Raw genomic sequence first — 23,218 nt, forward strand, 5'->3', positions numbered from 1 at the left:
TAACCAACAATATAAGGGGCGGGTGTATACTACTACCATATAACCAGCAATATAAGGGGGGGGGGGGGTGTATACTACTATCATATACCCAGCAATATAAGGGGGGTGGGGTGTATACTACTATCATATAACCAGCAATATAAGGGGGAGGGGGGGTGTATACTACTATCATATAACCAACAACATAAGGGGCGGGTGTATACTACTATCATATAACCAGCAATATAAGGGGCGGGTGTATACTACTATCATATAACCCGCCATTTAAGGGGGGGGGGGGTGTATACTACTATCATATAACCAACAATATAAGGGGCGGGTGTATACTACTATCATATAACCCGCCACTTAAGGGGGGGGGGGGGGTGTATACTACTATCATATAACCAACAATATACGGGGCGGTTGTATACTACTACCATATAACCAGCAATATAAGGGGGGGGGGGGTGTATACTACTATCATATAACCAGCAATATAAGGGGGGAGTGTATACTACTATCATATAACCAGCAATATAAGGGGGAGTATGTATTCTACTATCATATAACCAGCAATATAAGGGGGGTGTATACTACTATCATATAACCAGCAATATAAGGGGGAGTATGTATTCTACTATCATATAACCAGCAATATAAGGGGGGTGTATACTACTATCATATAACCAGCAATATAAGGGGGAGTATGTATTCTACTATCATATAACCAGCAATATAAGGGGGGGGGGGGGGGTGTATACTACTATCATATAACCAGCAATATAAGGGGCAGGTGTATACTACTATCATATAACCAGCAATATAAGGGGCAGGATGGCAACTTTTCACCCGGGGGGCAAGAACACAGCACTGGTTCACAGATGGAGGCGAATGGTCAGGATGCAGCCAAATGTACTTACTCCACTCTGGATTTCATGCTGCGATTATTAGCTATTTATTTCAATAGATGTAATCGGCAGCATCAAATCCACAAAGGATGAAGTATGAACATGCCCTTAAAGAGGTACTATCTCTCCGATCGATCTATCTATCTATCTATCTATCTATCTATCTATCTATCTATCTCCTATCTATCTATCTCCTATCTATCTATCTATCTATCTATCTATCTATCTATCTATCTATCTCCTATCTATCTCCTATCTATCTATCTATCTCCTATCTATCTATCTATCTATCTATCTATCTATCTATCTATCTATCTATCTATCTCCTATCTATCTATCTATCTATCTATCTATCTATCTATCACACCTAGCAATGATCTGTTCTCTGATTGGCTCTCTGCTTTCTCCCCAGCACAATGTAGGCCTTTGTGACATCACAGAGTGACCTCAGCAGCACATTATGACATCACCTAGGTGATATAAGCTGCTGCAGAGCTCGAAACTCCTCAGAGTTGGAGTAGGAGTCGCAGTGTAAGTATCTCCTTATTGCCCCCATCCTCTGCCCCTCCCCCGCCCTATACTGAGCCCCCTGCGCCCCCAAATCTCTCCCAATAGAACTTACATTTGTTGGAGATCCAGTAGATCCATAGAATAAGAGGTTTCTGGCTTCTTCTTCAGGTTCTCGTGTTCTTATATAATTGAGGAATACAGATCACGCATGATGTTGGATATGAAGGTAAGAGCCTGTTCACACTGTGTTCACTGCAGTCATGTGTCAGCCTATAGGGGGCGCTGCCACCATCACACACACAAACCACATCACATAAACCCAATCTCAGCTCCATAGCAACCAATCACAGGTCCATAGCAACCAATATTTCATATTACCAAAGCAGTGTGAGAAGTAAAAGCAGATCTGTGATTGGTTGCTATGGGCAACAAGCAGAATCCTAGTATAGTGCAGCACCATAAATCTTCCCCCAGGTACTGTAACAGCTGTGTGTTTGTGTTGCTGCCCCCTGGTGGTCTCCCCCTCTATTTCTGTTGAGCTGCCCTGTTATAAATGTATATATTATTATTTTTTCTTTCACCCTCTGGATCATTGTATAAGTATATATATGCCTCTCTATCACTGTATAGGTACATACATTTTATATATATATATATATATATATATATATATATATATATATATATATATATATATATATATTTATACCCCTCTGTAGCATTGTACAGGTATATATAGATGGGGGTATCTACTATTATATATTTATTTCTATACTACCCCTCTGTATCATTGTATAAATGTATATATATATATATATATATATATATATATATAGACAAGGTAAACCACCACGGCACTCCAGATGAAATCAAACAGACAGGCTTATTCCTCTCCTTGTCTACATAGCTGGACACACTGCTGGCACCCCCCACAAGAACTTATCTGCACGAGTGCTGCTCCCGCTATACATACCATATATGTATACACCCCCCCTGTATCATTGTATTAAGGTGTATATACACAGACAGGTATTATGTATGATATGGAGGAGATATACTGAATATATGTGTACACCCCTCTGTATCATTGTATAGGTGTGTATATATGTATACAGGCAGGTATTATGTGTGATATGGAGGCGGTATCATATACACCCCCCTCTATCATTGTATAGGTGTATATATACAGACAGGTATTATGTATGATATGGAGGAGATATACTGTATACTGTATATATGTGTACACCCCTCTGTATCATTATATAGGTGTGTATATATGTATACAGGCAGGTATTATGTGTGATATGGAGGAGGTATCATATACACCCCCCTCTATCATTGTATAGGGCAGGGGTAGGGATCCTTGTCCGCCATGTACGCCAATTTTTTTAAAAAGGAATTCAGCGAAAGGCGTATAGTCTGAATAAAATTAAAACTAAGGGTACTATTACACGGAACGATAATCATCCGAATCCGCCCGATTATCAGTCCATGTAATAAATACACGATCAGCTGACAGGCCACTCTGAAGCTAGAGCGCGCGGGACCCAGGGAGAAGCGGACCGCAGAAGCATCCCTGGAGAGTGGATAGGTAATGTATATAGTTTAAAAAAGGGCTGCAAGAACATCAGTAATGAGCGACGATCTAGCAGATTGGCTTTCGTTTACAGGTATTATCGGGCCCCCATCGGCCCATGTAATACCACTCTAAAACTGATCACACACACACAGCCCCAACTGACCCGCCCCCATACACACACTACCCCACCAGACCCCCCCCCCCCCCACACACACACACACTACACCACCTGATCCACCCACACAGCCCCAACTGACCCTCCCCCATACACACTCTACCCCCACCGGACCCTCCCACACACACTACACCACCTGACCCACCCACAAAGCCCAAACTGACCCACCCCTCCACACAAACTACCCTAACAAACCCCCACACAAACTACACCACCGGACCCACCCACACACACTACACCACCGGACCCCCACACACATTACACCACCAGACCCACTCACACAGCCCCAACCCCATACACACACTGCCCCACCGGTCCACCTACACCACCTGACCCACCCACATACCAACACTACCCTACCGGACCCCCTCATACATTACACCACCTGACCCACACACACAGCCCCAACTGACCCCCCCCACACACACACACACACTACCCCACCGGACCCCCCACACACTACACCACCGGACCCCCACACACACTACACCACCTGACCCACACACACAGCTCCAACTGACCCGCCCCCACACACACACTACACCACCTGACCCACACACACTACACCATCGGACCCCCCCACACACACACACACACACTACACTACCTGACCCACACAGCCCCAACTGACCCACACCCATACACACACTACCCCACCGGACCACCACACACACTACCCCACCTGACCCCCACACACACTACCCCACCTGACCCCCCCCCACACACACTACCCCACCTGACCCCCCCACACACACACTACCCCACCTGACCCCCCGCACACACACACTACCCCACCTGACCCCCACACACACTACCCCACCTGACCCCCCCCCCACACACACACACTACCCCACCTGACCCCCCCACACACACACTACCCCACCTGACCCCCCGCACACACACACTACCCCACCTGACCCCCACACACACTACCCCACCTGACCCCCCCCCCACATACACTACCCCACCTGACCCCCCCACACACACACACTACCCCACCTGACCCCCCGCACACACACACTACCCCACCTGACCCCCCGCACACACACACTACCCCACCTGATCACCTACACACACTACCCCACCTGACCCTCCACACACACTACCCCACCTGACCCTCCACACACTACCCCATCTGACCCCCCCCACACACACACACAGGGCTATATATATATATATATATATATATATATATAGGGCTATGTACATAACATATAGTGCTCTATATATATATATATATATATATATATATATATATATATATATACCATATAGGGCGATATATATATAACATATAGTGCTATTCCCCACAATTTTTTAGATCAGACAGGCTACATTTGCTCTAAAAAAAACGTGACGTCATGACTTCCCAGTCTATACCTTCAGCATCCAGCAGGGGGCGCAGTATATGTAGAAATTACATGTAATGGCCATTCCTGTGCCTCCCCGCCCTGACAGAAACCCCTAGTGCAATCATCAACCAAACCCCCCCCCCCCCCCCCCCCCCCCCCCCCCCCCCCCGGATTCCGTCAGAAGTTCTGTCCAGTGTATTGAATAGCCCTCCACCCCCAGCTCGCCCCCCTCCCTGACAGGAGCCCCTAGTCCTTGCACTGGCCCCCCAAACACCCCCGGTCACCCGATCGCATAAGAAGTAGCAGCCCTTTCCCACGCAGCGCTCGGCTATGGCTGTTCCCGCTGCCTCTCTTCTGCCGAACCTGATCAATTACTGCTACTTCTTATGCAGTCGGGCGGCCGGGGGTGTATGGGGGGCTAGTACAAAGACCTGGGTCTACTGTCAGTTTGGGGGGAGGGGGGGTAGTGTTCACTAGTGTTCAGACTTTTAGGATCAAGCGGGCGGGTGAGGGGGTTTGGAGATGAATGCACTATGGGTTTCTGTCAGGGCAGGTGGCAAACTGATTGGCCGGGCAGGAGAGCAGTACGCCGCGACCCTGTGCAGCGAGAGACAGGTAATGTATACAGAGCGGGAGCGCAGCGGGAGCCAGGCAGCAGAAGGGGTTAAGGGGCCGGCAGAATTACATACATGCAGTGGTCGTTCAGACCGCTGCATGTATGTAGTGACAGTGAACTGCCAGGACCTGACAGACTTGCAGCAAGATTTACGCTGCAAGTCGGTAGGTGTGAAGGCACGCTAATATCGTATGTTGAGGGACCGCTGTATTAGGAATTTGGTAGAACTGGCTCAGTTGCCCCTAACAACCAATCAGATTCCACCTTTTATTCCTCACAGAATCTTTGAAAAATAAAAGGTGGAATCTGATTGGTTGCTAGGGGCAACTAAGGCAATTCTACTTTACACCAGTTTGATAAATCTCCCCCTATATGTGCATTTCCCATAATTAGAGTATATTAGGAATTCATCTAACTTTGCTAATGAAATAACATTAAAAAAAATAGTTTTTGGAGTTCTCCTTTAATTCGCCAAAACTGTGCCTTCAAAATCAGGATAGTCCCGGCAAAACTAACTATGTATATATATATGTAGTGAGACAGTGAGAGGACTGGTGGTCGGGGATGGCTATATATCTCCCTGATACCTGTCGTACATGTGCACCTGGCTCCAGTCCATGTCTCATCCTGGGAAAGCTGGGGGAGAGATGGAGGAATCCAGGAAGGCCGAGGACCCAGAGCAAACTACTTCCTATGGGACTCCTGCTAGTGGCTGGAGACCGGCCTGGATTTGTATGGAATGACGGGCAGGATGGTAGTGGGGCCTGTCATTCCCTTCTGGCCAGTCCAGGTTTTCATGTCTGGCCCAAGTCAGCACAGGTGCTGGAGGTCGCTCATCACCGCCCTTATAAGAGGAGGCAGGAGGAGGCCACCACTCATCACTGGCCTTATAAGAGGAGGCCGGAGGAGGCCACCACTCATCACTGGCCTTATAAGAGGAGGAGGCTGCTCATCACTGGCCTTATAAGAGGAGGCAGTAGGAGGCCGGAGGAGGCCGGAGGAGGCCGGAGGAGGCCACCACTCATCACTGGCCTTATAAGAGGAGGAGGCCGCTCATCACTGGCCTTATAAGAGGAGGAGGCTGCTCATCACTGGCCTTATAAGAGGAGGCTGCCATTCATCACTGGCCTTATAAGAGGAGGCAGTAGGAGGCCACTGCTCATCACTGTCCTAATAATAAGAGGAGGCTGTGTGCGTATCTGTCCTGGGAGGGGGCAGGCTGAGGTGTGCGGAGCTCTGACCTGTACGGTGTGAGGTGACATCCTGGGGGGTATTGTGGCCGCTCTCCTGTATAGCTGTTAGAGGTCAGAAGAGCAGGATGTCTTATATTTGTCCCTGTAGCTGCTGTGTTACTTTTACTTTCATAAATAAATTGGAGCCTCCGTGTTCTAGAATATAAGTTCTGTCCCCGTCTCTGACTGCTCCTCCTGCCCGACTCTACAAACCTCATCTCCCACTGTGTATATTTGTGTGTGTATATATGTATCAGTGATATGAAAGAGATAAATGTGTATATATTCCTTTGTATCAATGTATGTGTATGTATATAATCTCTATCATCAGTGATATGGAGGAGGTATATATTATATATGTACATACCCCTCTGTATATATGTGTGTATCTCTAATACAATGAAACAACTGAGACCTCCCAATGCCTCCTGCACTCACTTATCTCTGTTTTATCCCTATAGTCTGCAGAAAGCGTCTTGCTATGTAAGTACCTCCATCTCCCCGCTATTACCCCGACCATCCTGTCACACCCTGCCACCCCCTCTGCCGCTATTCATCCTGCCACCCTCTCCGCTACCCTCTATCCCCCCCCCCCCTCACACACCATCATGGTGGAAGGGTTGGATGTCACTTATACTGAATATCTTAGTAAATCTCGTCTGTGTTTCTTCCTTTCTAGCTGTAGATGACAACAAACCCTGGTAAGTAAGTCTTCCTTCTGGTTGCGCCTCTGGCGGCCGTTGTTACCTCAGTTAGAGATGAGATGTGAGGGCGGCTCCGTTATTCTCGTTCTCTTCCCTCTAACAGGATTGAGGATGAGGACGAGGGACCGGATGAGATGTGAGTAACAAATATGGCGGCTTCTGTGTTAGTTGTGGAGACTTGTGTTATGTTTCTTACCATGGCTTCTCCTGCAGATGGATCTCCGCGGTGCGCTCGGCCCCTCATGTTTTCTGGTATGTCGGACTCCTCATTATATATGGATATAGAATAATTTCTGTAGGTTCCATTTCTGTTCTGTTCTCCTAACCTCAGTTCTCTTCTCTACCAGTGATGGCTACATAGAAAAGAACCTTTGGATCCCCCGCCTCCGTCCCATCAGGTAGGACCCCACCCTCTCCTATCCGCCATCACACTGTGCGCTCCCCTTACACTGGGGCTAGAGAGCAGAGAACCTTCCGGAATGGGTTTCTAGAAGGTTCTCTAAGGTCAGCTCCATGTACCCTGTTCTATTCATTCACAGAACTGGGGACCCCATTCTCCTGATCAGTGAGGGTCTCTGATTTCAGACCCCCCACTAATGTCTCCTGGTCTTTATAGTGTTATAGAATGATTTGTGTTTTAGGGAGGAATCGGCAAGAGATTTTGAGAGGCAGCTCAAAATGGACAAGAAGATGGAGCGTCATGCTCGCAAAAAGGAAGAGCAAGAGAAGCGTCTGGCCATGTAAGTGTATGGTGTACACCAACATAGACACATAGATGACACCGCCATATAGACACTGCACTGCCCCCTGGGGAGACATTAATATAAAACCTGTCTGTGCACACAGGCGCCATCTAGTGGTGGCAGTCATAGGGCATATCCTGCCGTGCACCAGGGATAACCCTCAGTCTTGTGCACCAGGGATAACTCTCAGTCTTGGAATACCCCTGATTGTGTATAATACAGTAAATGTACAGAGTCCTAATGTCTCCCTCTCTTTATATAGTTACATATAAGGGGATTTGTGTGTTATGTACAATAGGGAGAAGATAAAAATGCTGGAAAAGCAGCGAGAGGCTGAGAGGAAGATGGAGAGTAGGATCCAGCGTAAAGCTCAGAAGAACGAGAGAAGAGAGAGACGTCTGGCCATGTAAGTGGATGGAGTACACAACATACAGACACATAGATGACACCGCACTGCCCCCAGAGGAGACATTAAAGGGGGAGTTCACCAAATGTTTTTTTCATTCAAATAAACTGATGCCATAAAGTGCCAGAGATTATCAACTGCTGTATGTTCTGCAGGAAGTGGTGTATTCTTTATAGTCTGACACAGTGCTCTCTGCTGCCACCTCTGTCCATGTCAGGAACTGTCCAGTGCAGTAGTAAATCCCCATAGAAAACCTCTCCTGCTCTGGACAGTTCCTGACATGGACAGAGGTGGCAGCAGAGAGCACTGTGTCAGACTGGAGAGAACACTGAAACACAAAGGCCACTAAGCCCGGTAGACGCGAGATTAGCCCCACAAGGATATAAAATGTAACTTTTTATAAAGTGATGTTTTTTGAGAAGCGTGAAGTAAGACCACCAGACTGACCGCCCCATCATACACTGTGTATATCTGCCTATCAGGTGCTAATAGAGAGTGCAACACTGTGTGAGCCGCAGACTATCTCTATTAGCACCTGATGGGCAGATATACACAGTGTATGATGGGGCGGTCAGTCTAATGGACTTAACTTCACGCTTCTAAAAACATCACTTTATAAAAAGTTACGTTTTATATCCTTGTGGGGCTAACCTCGCGTCTACCGGGCTTAGTGGCTTTGTGTTAAAGGAGTTATACAGCGCTACAAAAAACATGGCCACTTTCTTCTGGAGACAGCACCACTCTTATCTCCAGCTTGGGCAGGGTTTTGCTGCTCAGTTCCATTGAAGTGAATGGTGCTTAAATGAAAACTACACCTGACCTGGAGACAAGAGTGGGGCTGTCTCTGGAAGAAAGTGGCCATGTTTTTGTAGCACTGGATAACCCCTTTAAGTGTTTTTTCATAGAACCTGGTAACCTCATTTTGCTGAGCACCATTTTGTTAGTTATTTAGACTAGAATACACCACTTTCTGCAGGACATATAGCAGCTGTTAAGTACTGGAAGACTGGAGATTTTTAAATAAACAAATGGCAAATCTCTGGCACCAGTTGATTTAAAAATTTTTTTTTATTTTATTAACTACTCCTTTAGTATCAAACCTGTCTGCAGGCGCCATCTAGTGGTGTCAGTCATGGGGATATCCTGCTGCACAATGCCACCATCGGGGGGGTATAGGATCCATTACAGCGGTGCTCCCCAGCTGCTGCAAAACTACAACTCCCATCAGGCAAAGATTGTCAGGGCATGATGGAAACGTAGCTGGAGAGTCTCAGAATGGAATACAATGCACCTGAGGTTGTCAGGGCACGATGAGAGTTGTAGTTTTGTAACAGCTGAAGAGTCACAGGTTGGGGCCACAGCATTAGAGGGATTGTCATGTTCTGACCAGTTATATGGGCACCAGTAGGCACGGAGCAGGATTCCACTATTGCCCCAAGAGACAGACATGAGATCCTCAGTGGTGTCAAACTCCGGCCCTCCAGCTGTTAAGAAAAACTACACTTCGCATCATGCCTAGGCAGCCAAGCTCTAGCTTTTACTGTGAAGGCATGATGGGAATTGTAGTTTTGTAGCAGCTGGAGGCCCTGAGTTTGACACGTGTGCCTAAGGCTAAAGGACGTCACGTATAAAAGCTTTAACACTGCCGGCCCATCCTCAGGATAGACTAGTATTGTGGGATCTATGGGGCCCGGATCAGGAGGAGCTGCAGCACCCGGCACGGCCGCTCATATGGCCGGCGACCTCAGAGGTCTCCTCCTATGATGTGAGCTGCTCTCTGGAGAGTCGGTCAGTGCGCTCCTCACCCGGGGTCTCTCAGGCTTCGTCAGCTTACTCCTGCTTCTTGTTTCTTAGGATAAGATCCATCTTCTGCTGTTGCTGCCGCCCGGCCGTCGTGGAGTAAGCTGTGAGTATAGCAGATCCTTCCATTGTCCCTGGTTCTCTTGGTAGAGGGGTGGCATCCACCGGGTTGGGGGTGACTGTGATTTCTCATGCAGTATATTGTCTGATGTCAGATGGGGGGGGAGCACAGCTGCATGGGATACGGCTACTGTAAGGGCCCTATTCCACGCACCGATCAATAATGTAAACGAGCGCCGATCTGCGCTCTTTTACTAGGCCTATTCCAGCATACATTACCTAGCAGGGCTTCTCCTCCGCTCCGTCTTCATCCTGGTCCCGCTCGCAGCATCAACTCCAGAGCAGCCTGGCTGAGCTGTCAGACCACTCAGCCAATCACTGGCCGCGGCGGTCCCGGTCTGTGATTGGCTGAACGGCTGTGAATAGCTCAGTCGGCCCCCTCTAGTTGATGCTGCGAGCGGGACTGAGATGAAGACAGAGTAGAGGAGAAGCCCTGCTAGGTAATGAATGCTGCTTGAATCGTCGGTCGCGCATCTCTATTCCACGCATCGATGCGCGGTGGGTGACCGATTTTATGTTTGGGCCTAAAACGATCAGCCGATGACATTCTCGTCGGCTGATCGTTTTCTCTATTCCACGAGTGATAATCGTCCAAATCTGGCCGATTATCGATCCGTGGAACAGGCCCCTAAGCCCCATACATTGTCTTAGAATCAATTCCTGGTGCGGGAAACATCTAGAAGACCTGAGAAGATGAAGACCTCCACCTCGTCCTTAGTCCAGGCTCACACTGTCTCACAGCCTCCTCTTATCCAATAGTCATGAATGACGCCTGACAGACCCCATTCCCTTTCATGGGCTCCGTCTGGCTCTCCGCTCCCGTCCATTATTGTACAGTGTAACAGGATAATGCTGGAGGAAGAGTTTATAGGACGTAGAAGTCCACATGGATTTTATGGGAAAGGCTGTGAATGCAGTGTGACCCTCGCCTTATATCCCCGCAGCTGTATACTGGGGGAACCTTAACACTCTATACTTGCCTTTACAGAGTTAGGCCATGTTTACATCACATATAGCATTGGCTGTTCTGTGACACGGCCAGTGTTACTGAAGATCATCCCGGCCAGTATTACAGTATCGGCTGGTTGATTTTCATAACTCATGAATTTGGACATGTGCGCCCGCATCCAAATTCTCGGCTGCACACAATGGAGCATGTGGCCGGAGCTGCACGCTCCATTGTGTGCACTGACATGTCTTCTATGTGTATGTATATATGTACTATGTGTATCCACTCCAGCCCGGATTCCCTCTAGCTGCAGCACAATGTAAGTTAAGTACTAATCACAGCTGTGTTGCGAATCAGAAACAACGGCCGTGATTAATACTGAACTTGTAAACATGGCTTTATAGTGTTACTTGTTTGCACTGTTTAAACTGTTATGCACTTTATGCAATAGCTATATGTAATGCACCTCTTTGCTTGATAACCTTTTGTTTATCTCTGCTCCATATAGCCACCTGGCAACAAAGTAACACCTGGCAACAAAGTAACACCTGGCAACAAAGTAACACCTGGCAACAAAGTAACACCTGGCAACAAAGTAACACCTGGCAACAAAGTAACACCTGGCAACAAAGTAACACCTGGCAACAAAGTAACACCTGGCAACAAAGTAACACCTGGCAACAAAGTAACACCTGGCAACAAAGTAACACCTGGCAACAAAGTAACACCTGGCAACAAAGTAACACCTGGCAACAAAGTAACACCTGGCAACAAAGTAACACCTGGCAACAAAGTAACACCTGGCAACAAAGTAACACCTGGCAACAAAGTAACACCTGGCAACAAAGTAACACCTGGCAACAAAGTAACACCTGGCAACAAAGTAACACCTGGCAACAAAGTAACACCTGGCAACAAAGTAACACCTGGCAACAAAGTAACACCTGGCAACAAAGTAACACCTGGCAACAAAGTAACACCTGGCAACAAAGTAACACCTGGCAACAAAGTAACACCTGGCAACAAAGTAACACCTGGCAACAAAGTAACACCTGGCAACAAAGTAACACCTGGCAACAAAGTAACACCTGGCAACAAAGTAACACCTGGCAACAAAGTAACACCTGGCAACAAAGTAACACCTGGCAACAAAGTAACACCTGGCAACAAAGTAACACCTGGCAACAAAGTAACACCTGGCAACAAAGTAACACCTGGCAACAAAGTAACACCTGGCAACAAAGTAACACCTGGCAACAAAGTAACACCTGGCAACAAAGTAACACCTGGCAACAAAGTAACACCTGGCAACAAAGTAACACCTGGCAACAAAGTAACACCTGGCAACAAAGTAACACCTGGCAACAAAGTAACACCTGGCAACAAAGTAACACCTGGCAACAAAGTAACACCTGGCAACAAAGTAACACCTGGCAACAAAGTAACACCTGGCAACAAAGTAACACCTGGCAACAAAGTAACACCTGGCAACAAAGTAACACCTGGCAACAAAGTAACACCTGGCAACAAAGTAACACCTGGCAACAAAGTAACACCTGGCAACAAAGTAACACCTGGCAACAAAGTAACACCTGGCAACAAAGTAACACCTGGCAACAAAGTAACACCTGGCAACAAAGTAACACCTGGCAACAAAGTAACACCTGGCAACAAAGTAACACCTGGCAACAAAGTAACACCTGGCAACAAAGTAACACCTGGCAACAAAGTAACACCTGGCAACAAAGTAACACCTGGCAACAAAGTAACACCTGGCAACAAAGTAACACCTGGCAACAAAGTAACACCTGGCAACAAAGTAACACCTGGCAACAAAGTAACACCTGGCAACAAAGTAACACCTGGCAACAAAGTAACACCTGGCAACAAAGTAACACCTGGCAACAAAGTAACACCTGGCAACAAAGTAACACCTGGCAACAAAGTAACACCTGGCAACAAAGTAACACCTGGCAACAAAGTAACACCTGGCAACAAAGTAACACCTGGCAACAAAGTAACACCTGGCAACAAAGTAACACCTGGCAACAAAGTAACACCTGGCACCAAAGTAACACCTGGCAACAAAGTAACACCTGGCAACAAAGTAACACCTGGCAACAAAGTAACACCTGGCAACAAAGTAACACCTGGCAACAAAGTAACACCTGGCAACAAAGTAACACCTGGCAACAAAGTAACACCTGGCAACAAAGTAACACCTGGCAACAAAGTAACACCTGGCAACAAAGTAACACCTGGCAACAAAGTAACACCTGGCAACAAAGTAACACCTGGCAACAAAGTAACACCTGGCAACAAAGTAACACCTGGCAACAAAGTAACACCTGGCAACAAAGTAACACCTGGCAACAAAGTAACACCTGGCAACAAAGTAACACCTGGCAACAAAGTAACACCTGGCAACAAAGTAACACCTGGCAACAAAGTAACACCTTTATTTCTTTGAAATATAGATCTCTAGTCATCAGGGGGGAACCAGAAAGAGTAGTCACAGAAAGAGGGCAAAGAAAGGGAAGGGGGGGGGGGAATGGGGGACGAGAGGAACAAGAAAAAAGAAAAAAAGGTGGGGGAAGGGGTAGAGAGGGCAGGGGGGACAGGGAAGGGAACGGGTGCAGAAAGCATCAGCCTAAGCAAGCATGCTGAATTACTTATTCTGGGTCAGGGTCCAGGCTCAGAATGGAGGCATAGTCCGCTGTGTCGCAGTATTTCAACCACTCCATCTGGATTTTAGTAACTTGAGTGCTGGATTGGTGGAGCGAAGAAGTGAGGTCTTCCATTCTCATCAGCTCAGACTGACGGTACACCATTGCCCCTTCACTCTGGTGAACTTATAATTATTCACTAACTTAACTATAAAAATGAGACATGACGCCATTACTACTTCAAGTGCGTGGGGGTAGGCCACAGCTATTAATTTATTTATTTTAAACCAAACAAGGTAAATGTAACCTGGGGGGTAGGACCCTGCTCGAACACCTTCGTGGCGAGGTCACCGGAATGATTAAGCCACCGCCGACGCGGTGGGCATGTCCTTGTAGATCTGCCGGGTGGCCTCGCCGCTCCTTCTCCTTCCCCCTCAGCAAGGTCCTTCCCCTGCGCCAAGCTGTGACAAATGTAATCAGAAATAAAACGATCAACAACTCAGAACAAACATAGCAGAAAATTAGGGCGGGTGGGTGGGAAAGCTGTTCCTCTCTCAGCCAACACGCTGGTGTGGTGACACGTGCTACCAGCCAGCTCCCTTTATCAACTAGTGCCCTCCCCCTGCCCTTCCCTTCTCACATGACTCCCTCGTGCTAGGGACGTGCTACGCTCCCTGTTCCCCTCAGTCACAAGCAGTGCCTCTTAGTCAGAGCCACTGCTCCATTTACCTTGGTGAGCCACAGGGAGATAGGTGGAGGCACTGTCCTCTTCCAGTAGAAAGGAGTGCAGGCTCTTGCTGCCATCACAAGGAAGTGCAAGAGAGAGTGCCGGTCCTTCTTGGCTGAGATTCTGCTGTGATGGAGGAGTCAAGGGTTCCCGAGTACCCGTGACCGAGAAGGTGACCACCTTCACTGTCACCCAGAAGGCCACAGAGGGGCAGCAAAATGTGTGAAAAAGTGCCTTCCGGGGCCCCACATCTCCAGCAATTTGGGTCTACTTCGGGCCAAATGGCGTGCAGCTTGACTGGACCCTGTACCACCTGGACAAGATTTTGTAACCCGCTTCTTAAAAATGGGAGCTCAGCGAACACTTGTGTGCTAACTCCAGAATATCCGTACGCTGATTCGGGGTGAAGGCCAAGTCTGCTTCTCATTTAAGCAAGAACGGTGGCGGTTCCAGATCAGGGGGAGACGTCAGGTCTGAATATATGAGAGAGAGGGAATGCTGCAGTCGGCCCTCCCCTGCGCAGAGGCATTTAAAGTAGGACTGGTAAAGTGCACACTTTTTCTATCTATATTTTCATCCATCCTCTCTCATGAACATGGACAATAACACCTCTTTCCGCATGCTTTTGGTGTCAATCTGGCGCCATCTGCGCAGCAGGACGATACAGCGGTGTAACTGGTTTCCTCATGTCCTGGAGTCTTCACAGTTACAGTTTTTGCACCTTTTACATAACCAGTCCTGTTTGATGGAACATCCTGAGTTAACGGGACGTCATCCATATTTCCAATCTGACCTATTTCAAAGCCATTTTTCTTTCTTGCATCAATTACAGATTTATGGAAAGACGCAATCTTGGATTCATATTCTTTAGCCATTTTTTGTGCACTTCTAGTATTGGTGCGCATAGCAAGGCCCCATCTCCTCATGAACCTGTAGCACCACGATGCTGATCCAGTAACGTCCGCAATGCCTTTCTCTGCAGCAACACACTTGGCTTCATATATGATCGCTTTTGTGGAGACTTCTTTCTAACTTCTAACATTGGAGACTATGGTCGTGTTCTACAACAAAAAAAAGTAAGGAAAACTGTGGGCACTGTCCTTCACGGAGGAGAACTGCTGCCAGGTTTGGTGGTGATATCCCCCACCCCCCCAAATCTGTTGTCTCCCTGGACAGAGTGCTCCTGCTCCTTCCTCCCTACTTCCTGCAGTCTCTCGTCATCAGTCCTGGTGTTTCCCATCCTCTACAATACTGTGCAGGAACTTCTAATGTCACAGATTCAGCTGTTTCTAAATGTTTGTTTAATTTGTTATTGAGAATAAAAAATCATTATTTTTGGGGTGTGAAACTGATTGTGTCTGTCTGCATTTCAATTATTTCTTATGGGAAATTTTGCTTTGCTTTTAAGAGTGATTTGGATTACAAGCACAGTCCTGGAAAGGAATATGCTCATAATCTAAGGCCCCACTGTATGTCTACTCTATGTGGGCATCATTTGGTAAAAGTCTCTGTTTTCTGATGTTATAGATCAGGGGTGTCATACTCAAATACACAATGGGCCAAAATTAAATTGGACAAAGTCGCAGGCCAACCATGATATTTAATGAAGATTGCTTGCAGCTTTCCTGGCACTGTCTGAGCAGCGTGCTGTGTTCCTGGCACTTCCTATCCTAAAGTAAATTTCCCGACATGAAAGTTACCCATTATATCCCTCAAGCAGTAGGTAATACCTTAATTGTAAAGAAAGAGGTGTGAGTTCTACTGATTGGTATCTAATGAGGTTAATCTTTAGGAGTCCTATACCCTATTGGACTAAACTAGATCGAGAGAATGAAAATGGGGTAAGGTCCTCAAATCAGATATTTATTGAGAAGCAATTCATAGAAATTTAAATAAAATACAAGTCTTAGGATAAAATCTAAGTAACATGTAACTGGATAAAACATTATAGTATAGAACACAGCGCTGTGGGATAGAACATCCGTTAAAAAGCCTTAAAAAGATGCATGCAAGATGTACAAATGGTACTACACATAAAAATAAAAAAATTAAAATAAAAATAAAATAAAAAAAATTGTGAAAGAATAGAAAATAAAAATAAAAAATGAAGAATGTAAAAATGAAGAATGTAAAAGAATAGAAAATAAAAATGGAAAATAAAAATTTATTGAAAAAATGTGATGTGTATATACGCAAAAAACAAAAATTGATGTATATGTACACAGAAAAATGTGGGATAAAAGTTGATATAGATATGCTAAGTCGGTATTGGATAGTACTTATGAATATAACCGCATGCCATAAGTACTATCCAACACTGATTTAGCATATTTATATCAACTTTTATCCCATATCTTTCTGTGTACATATACATCAATTTTTTTTTTTATGTAGATACACAACATTTTTTTCATTCATTTTTTATTTTTATCTACATAAAAAAAAAATTGATGTATATGTACACAGAAAAATATGGGATAAAAGTTGATATAAATATGCTAAATCAGTGTTGGATAGTACTTATGGCATGCGGTTATATTCATAAGTACTATCCAATACCGACTTAGCATATCTATATCAACTTTTATCCCACATTTTTCTGTGTACATATACATCAATTTTTGTTTTTTGCGTATATACACATCACATTTTTTCAATAAATTTTTATTTTCCATTTTTATTTTCTATTCTTTTACATTCTTCATTTTTACATTCTTCATTTTTTATTTTTATTTTCATTTTTACGTGTAGTACCATTTGTACATCTTGCATGCATCTTTTTCAGGCTTTTTAACGGATGTTCTATCCCACAGCGCTGTGTTCTATACTATAATGTTTTATCCAGTTACATGTTACTTATATTTTATCCTATGACTTGTATTTTATTTCAATTTCTATGAATTGCTTCTTAATAAATATCTAATTTGAGGACTTTGCCCCATTTTCATTCTCTCAATCCCTTATTTCTGCTCCATATAGTAGCCACCCCAAATAGTACCTCACATACTAGCCAGGTCTACTATTAGAATCCTACATGGTAGCCAGTCCTCCCAATAGTCTTATATAGTAGCCAGCCCTCCCCAATAGTCTTATATAGTAGCCAGCCTTCTCCATCAATCTCTTATGTAGAAGCCAGTCCTCAAGAATAGCCTTTAAAATACAAACCAGCCCCTACTGTAGTTGATCATGACTGCCCCCTTAGCTTGGACTCACCCTTCCTGTGGCTCCAAAGGCTGCAGGAGGTGCCTGTCGGAGGATGCGCGCGATGACTTCACCAGACGGCCAGCGTTGGGGCATTACTGAGATACTTCTAGGCAACGGGCTAAACACTGCCTGCGGCCTAAGAGATTATAAAATGGGTCGTCCAAGCAGCTCTACGGACCACCCATATTATAATCTGCTGTGACGTCAGGTGAGCCAAATTTAACACAGCAATGAAAAAGCATGGCGGGCCAAAAATAATGGCACCATGACGGGCCACAGTTTGACATGACTGTTATAGAGCTTAGAAATTTGGCAACAAATTTAGCAAATTTAATGTACAATATCAATGGGGATAACGAAGTACCGCACCAGGGGACTGGGAATAAGATCAGGGTAGGAAGGGGTTAATTTGTAGTCTTGTTTTTGTACTGCAGCACAGGGCTGTTCTGCACCTCTGGCTCTAATCTTCTCTTGTGCACAACAGAGGAGATCAGAGCCAGAAGGTTTGTCACCCGTCCACCTGTCCCCTGATGCTGGGACTGAGGGATTCTGTGCAATGGCCACTTTACAGTAAAATTGTTCAGTGTACAGTATAACAAAATGTACTCACTGTATATACTGACAGCAGCTCCCTGTGTACTCACTGTATATACTGACAGCAGCTCCCTGTACTCCTGTATATACTGACAGTAGCTCCCTGTACTCACTGTATATACTGACAGCAGCTCCCTGTGTACTCACTGTATATACTTACAGCAGCTCCCTGTGTACTCACTGTATATACTGACAGCCGCTCCCTGTGTACTCACTATATATACTGACAGCCGCTCCCTGTGTACCCAGAATATATACTGACAGGAGCTCCCTGTGTACTCAATGTATATACTGACAGCAGCTGCCTGTGTACTCACTGTATATACTGACAGCAGCTCCCTGTGTACTCACTGTATATACTGACAGCAGCTCCTTGTGTACCTCATAGAGCTAAAATCAGACTTCCCTGCTCTATGATGTTCCTGTCCATAAAATTGCCGACATGGAGGACCACGAGTCTACCACCTTCACCCCCCGGTAACGCCGCAGACAGAGAGAGACCGGCCGAAAAACACACCTCCTGATGTGATAAGCATATCGGCACATAGGGAAATATATCAGTAAAAAAGCACTGGCCCTATTAGATAAGGGTGGTCGGGGAATATATCAGTAATATACTACTGGCCCTATTAGATGAGGGTGGTCGGGGAATATATCAGAAATAAAGCACTGTCCCTATTAGATGAGGGTGGTCGGGGACTATATCAGTAATAAAGCACTGGTCCTATTAGATTGGGGTGGTCGGGGAGTATATCAGTAATAAAGTACTGGCCCTATTAGATGAGGAGGGTCGGGGAATATATCAGTAATAAAGCACTGGTCCTATTAGATGAGGGTGGTCAGGGACTAAATCAATAATAATGCACTGGTCCTATTAGATGAGGGTGGTCGGGAAATATATCAGTAATAAAGCACTGGCCCTATTAGATGAGGGTGGTCGGGGAATATATTAGTAATAAAGTACTGGTCCTATTAGATGAGGTTGGTCGAGGAATATATCAGTAATAAAGCACTGGCCCTATTAGATGAGGGTGGTCGGGGACTATATCAGTAATATAGCACTGGTCCTTTTAGATGAGGGTGGTCAGGGAATATATCAGTAATAATGCACTGGTCCTATTAGATGAGAGTGGTCAGGGAATATATCAGTAATAAAGCACTGGCCCTATTAGATGAGGTTGGTCAGGGAATATATCAGTAATAATGCACTGGTCCTATTAGATGAGGGTGGTCAGGGAATATATCAGTAATAAAGCACTGGTCCTATTAGATGAGGGTGGTCAGGGAGAAGTTGGTCATTCCCTATGATTCCGCTCCCCACATCAGTGCAGGGAAGGTAGAGGCACCCGGACCTGTACGTCCTCCAGCGGCAATGCTCTGACAGTTCGGATAACATCTTCAGCCCTTCCAGTCACTTGTAAACAGGGAATTCCTACTGCACCCTGTGAAGGGGTCAGAGGTCACTTTCCTATATAAGTCTATGGCGGACGGCTCAGCGCTTATACAGAACCCTCCCATAGACTTACATTAACAAAGTGACTTCTGGCCCCTTCACATAGAGCAGTAGGAATTCCCTGGTCACAAATGACCGGAGGGGCTGGATACGTTATATACTGTCCCTGCACTAATGTGGGAAGGGTAACAATAGGTAAGGGCTGGAGTGCTCCTTTTAAAGGGAACCAATTAGTCTGATTGTGCTCATACGGTTTTTAGCTGCACAGTATAGATCTACAGTGCAGCTCCCTGAGGCTACCAGCCACTGAGTATAAGATGCTGGGAAAGCTAGGTGACCTCCATATACTAAGTACAAGATGCTGGGAAAGCTGGGTGACCTCCATCATACTGACTATAAGAAGCTGGGAAAGCGGGGTCACCTCCATCATACTAAGTATAAGATGCTGGGAAAGCTAGGTGACCTCCATCATACTGACTATGAGATGCTGGGAAAGCTGGGTGACCTCCATCATACTGAGTATAAGATGCTGGAAAGCTGGGTGACCATCATACTGAGTATAAGATGCTGGAAAGCTGGGTGACCACCATTATACTGAGTACAATATAAGATGCTAGCAATCCCCCACATATGATTCATTCCTCCTTACAGAATACCCCCCACATGTGTGCACTCCCATTAGTAAAAATAATAATAAACAAAACAACAAACACACATACTTATATGTATCCTGTATGTACTCCTGTATATATGTATCCTCTATGTTGTACTCCTGTCTATGCCTCCTCCTGTATATATATGTATCCTCTATCTACTCCTATATACATGTGTCTCTTCCTGTATATATGTATCCTTTATGTACTCCTGTATACGTCTCCACCAGTATATATGTATCCTCTATGTACTCCTGTATATATGTCTCTTACTGTGTATATATATATATATATATATATATATATATATATAACAGGCCTGTATTTAGAGTTCATGCTGCCCTAGGCACTTTGCATGCTAAGGCACCCCCAACCCCCCCCCCCCCCCCCGGCACTCCAGCACCCAGTACTACTGAGCGGCACCCCCCGACTGTCAGTAGTACTGGGGTGCCGCTCTGCTTGATGCCCGCTCTTCTCATCAACAGACATGATGGAGGAAGGAAGGAGGTCGGGGACTTAATTTGGGGATCGCTTCTGTCCAGTGTCGGACTGGGGTACCTGGAGCCACCAATATAGAACCAGTGAGACACAATATGCTGACCCCGTCTTTTCCTGGATTTATCTGTATCTGTGACAAATCTCAGAACACCCTCCATTTATACAGCTCTCAGGGTATGCTGGGAGTTGTAGTCTCTGAGAGGACAACCCTGTAATAAATCACTGTGTGCAGAGGCTCCTGGTGGCTGCAATCTGTGGGTGACAACCATCAGCCCAGAAGGTCCAGCAATACATCTGTCTACAGCGGCAGTTATCAGAGGATTGTACTACTGTACTACAACTCCCAGCATATCCTGAGGGCTGCAGACTGTCAGTACATGCTGGGAGTTGTAGTGCATGCAGCTGTTGTAGTTGGGTCCTAGGTGCATTATACACTAGATGCTTTGTGGCATATAAGAATACATAGATCTGTGGGGGATTAGTGTAGGGAAGTGACCTCAGAACATCACTAATAGGGGATAGAACAGAAACATCTCCCCCTATCCCCTATTAGTGATGTTCTGGGGTCACTTCCCAACACTGAGCCCCCACAGATCTATGTATTCTGATCTCCCACAAAGCATCCAGTGTACAATTCACCTAGGACCCAACTACAACAGCTGCAGGCACTACAACTCCCAGCATATCCTGAGGGATGCAGACTTTCAGTACATCCTGGGAGTTGTAGTGCCTGCAGTTGTTGTAGTTGGGTCCTAGGTGAATTACACACTGGATGCTTTGTGGCATATCAGAATACAGAGATCTGTGGGGGCTCAGTGCAGGGACGTGACCCCAGAACATCACTAATAGGGGATAGGGGGAGATGTTTTTGTTCTATCCCCTATTAGTGCTGTTCTGGGGTCACTTCCCAACACTGAGCCCCCACAAATCTATGTATTCTTATATGCCACAAAGCAGCCAGTGTATAATGCACCTAGGACCCAACTACAACAGCTGCAGGCACTACAACTCCCAGCATGTACTGAAAGTCTGCAACCCTCAGGATATGCTGGGAGTTGTAGTACCTGCAGCTATTGTAGTTGGATTCTAGTTTAAAAGTTTGTGCTAGTGTACTGTAGTGACTGCAGGGCTGTCAGTACACTACCGCAAACAATACACTGACCCTTATAGACCCCATTGGTACACAGGCTCTGCACACTATAGAAGTGATTACAGTGCAGTTACTAATGACTCACAGGTGACGTCTTCTCCGATTGCTCACTTTTTGCTTTCTTCTCCATCTGGTGCAGCATCATGAAGACTTCTCCGACCACAACTCGTCTGCAGGCGGGCAGAGCGAGGTGACGGGGAAGGGAGGCAGCTGGGGGTAACTGGGCAAAGGAGGCAGCTGGGGGTGGCAGGAGGAGCAGCTGGGGTGACAGGGGGAGGGGGAGAAGCTGGGGAGTAGCTGGAGTGACAGGGGGAGCAGGAGAAGCTGGGGAACAGGGGGAGCAGCTGGGGCGACGGGGAGAAGCTGGGGCGACAGGGGGAGAAGATGGGAGGGTAGGTGGGGTGGGAGAAGCTGGGGTGACAAGGGGAGGGGGAGAAGCTGGGGAACAGGGGGAGCAGCTGGGGGTGGCAGGGGGAGAAGATGGGAGGGCAGGTGGGGTGACAGGGGGGAGGGGGAGAAGCTGGGGAACAGGGGGAGCAGATGGGGCGACAGGGGGAGGGGGAGCAGCTAGGGGTGGCAGGGGGAGAAGATGGGAGGGCAGCTGGGGAGGCAGGGGGAGAAGCTAAGAGGGCAGCTGGGGAGGCAGGGGGAGAAGCTGGGAGGGCAGCTGGGGTGGCAGGGGGAGAAGCTGGGGTGACAGGGGGAAAAGCTGGGGCGACAGGGGGAGAAGCTGGGGAAAAGGGGGAGCAGCTGGGGCGACAGGGGGGCAGTCGGGGCAACAGGAAGAGGAAGAAGCTGGGGAACAGGGGGAGAAGCTGGGGCGACAGGGGGAGCATCTAGGGGTGGCAGGGAAAGGGAGAAGCTGGGTAACGGGGGAGCAGCTGGGGCAACAGGGGGAGGGGGAGCAGCTAGGGGTGGCCGGGGGAGAAGATGGGAGGGCAGCTTTATTGGCAGGGGTCAGAAGATGGGAGGGGACCAAGCGGGGGGGGGGGGGACAGAGGGACCAGACGGGGGAGGGGGGGCAGAGGGACCAGCGGGGGGGCAGAGGGACCAGCCGAGGGGGAGGCAGAGGGACCAGCCAAGGGGGGGGAGGCAGAGGGACCAGCCAGGGGGGGAGGCAGAGGGACAGCCAGGGAGGGAGGCAGAGGGACCAGCCGAGGGGGATGCAGAGGGACCAGCCGGGGGGGAGGCAGAGGG

The 23,218-nt window shown here is 46.9% G+C and overlaps 1 protein-coding gene across 2 annotated transcripts; it reads left to right on the plus strand.

Annotated features, from left to right (window-relative positions):
• The first annotated feature begins 1,357 nt into the window (after positions 1-1,357).
• On the plus strand, positions 1,358-11,676 carry LOC138795145 (putative uncharacterized protein DDB_G0271982). Of its 2 annotated transcripts, XM_069974117.1 has the most exons (11): positions 1,358-1,421; positions 1,569-1,626; positions 6,816-6,837; positions 7,034-7,055; positions 7,162-7,194; positions 7,272-7,310; positions 7,406-7,456; positions 7,700-7,798; positions 8,100-8,207; positions 10,062-10,113; positions 11,585-11,676. In XM_069974117.1, the coding sequence occupies exons 2-10, from the start codon at positions 1,609-1,611 to the stop codon at positions 10,108-10,110; spliced, it is 441 nt and encodes a 146-aa protein (XP_069830218.1). In that variant the 5' UTR covers positions 1,358-1,421; positions 1,569-1,608; the 3' UTR covers positions 10,111-10,113; positions 11,585-11,676. The 2 variants fall into 2 exon arrangements, with proteins under 2 accessions (XP_069830218.1, XP_069830219.1); XM_069974118.1 differs by lacking the exon at positions 8,100-8,207.
• Positions 11,677-23,218: the final 11,542 nt, after the last annotated feature.

Source organism: Dendropsophus ebraccatus, chromosome 6 (genome assembly GCF_027789765.1).
Source record: "Dendropsophus ebraccatus isolate aDenEbr1 chromosome 6, aDenEbr1.pat, whole genome shotgun sequence".
In the NCBI taxonomy this organism is placed as follows: Eukaryota; Metazoa; Chordata; class Amphibia; order Anura; family Hylidae; genus Dendropsophus; species Dendropsophus ebraccatus.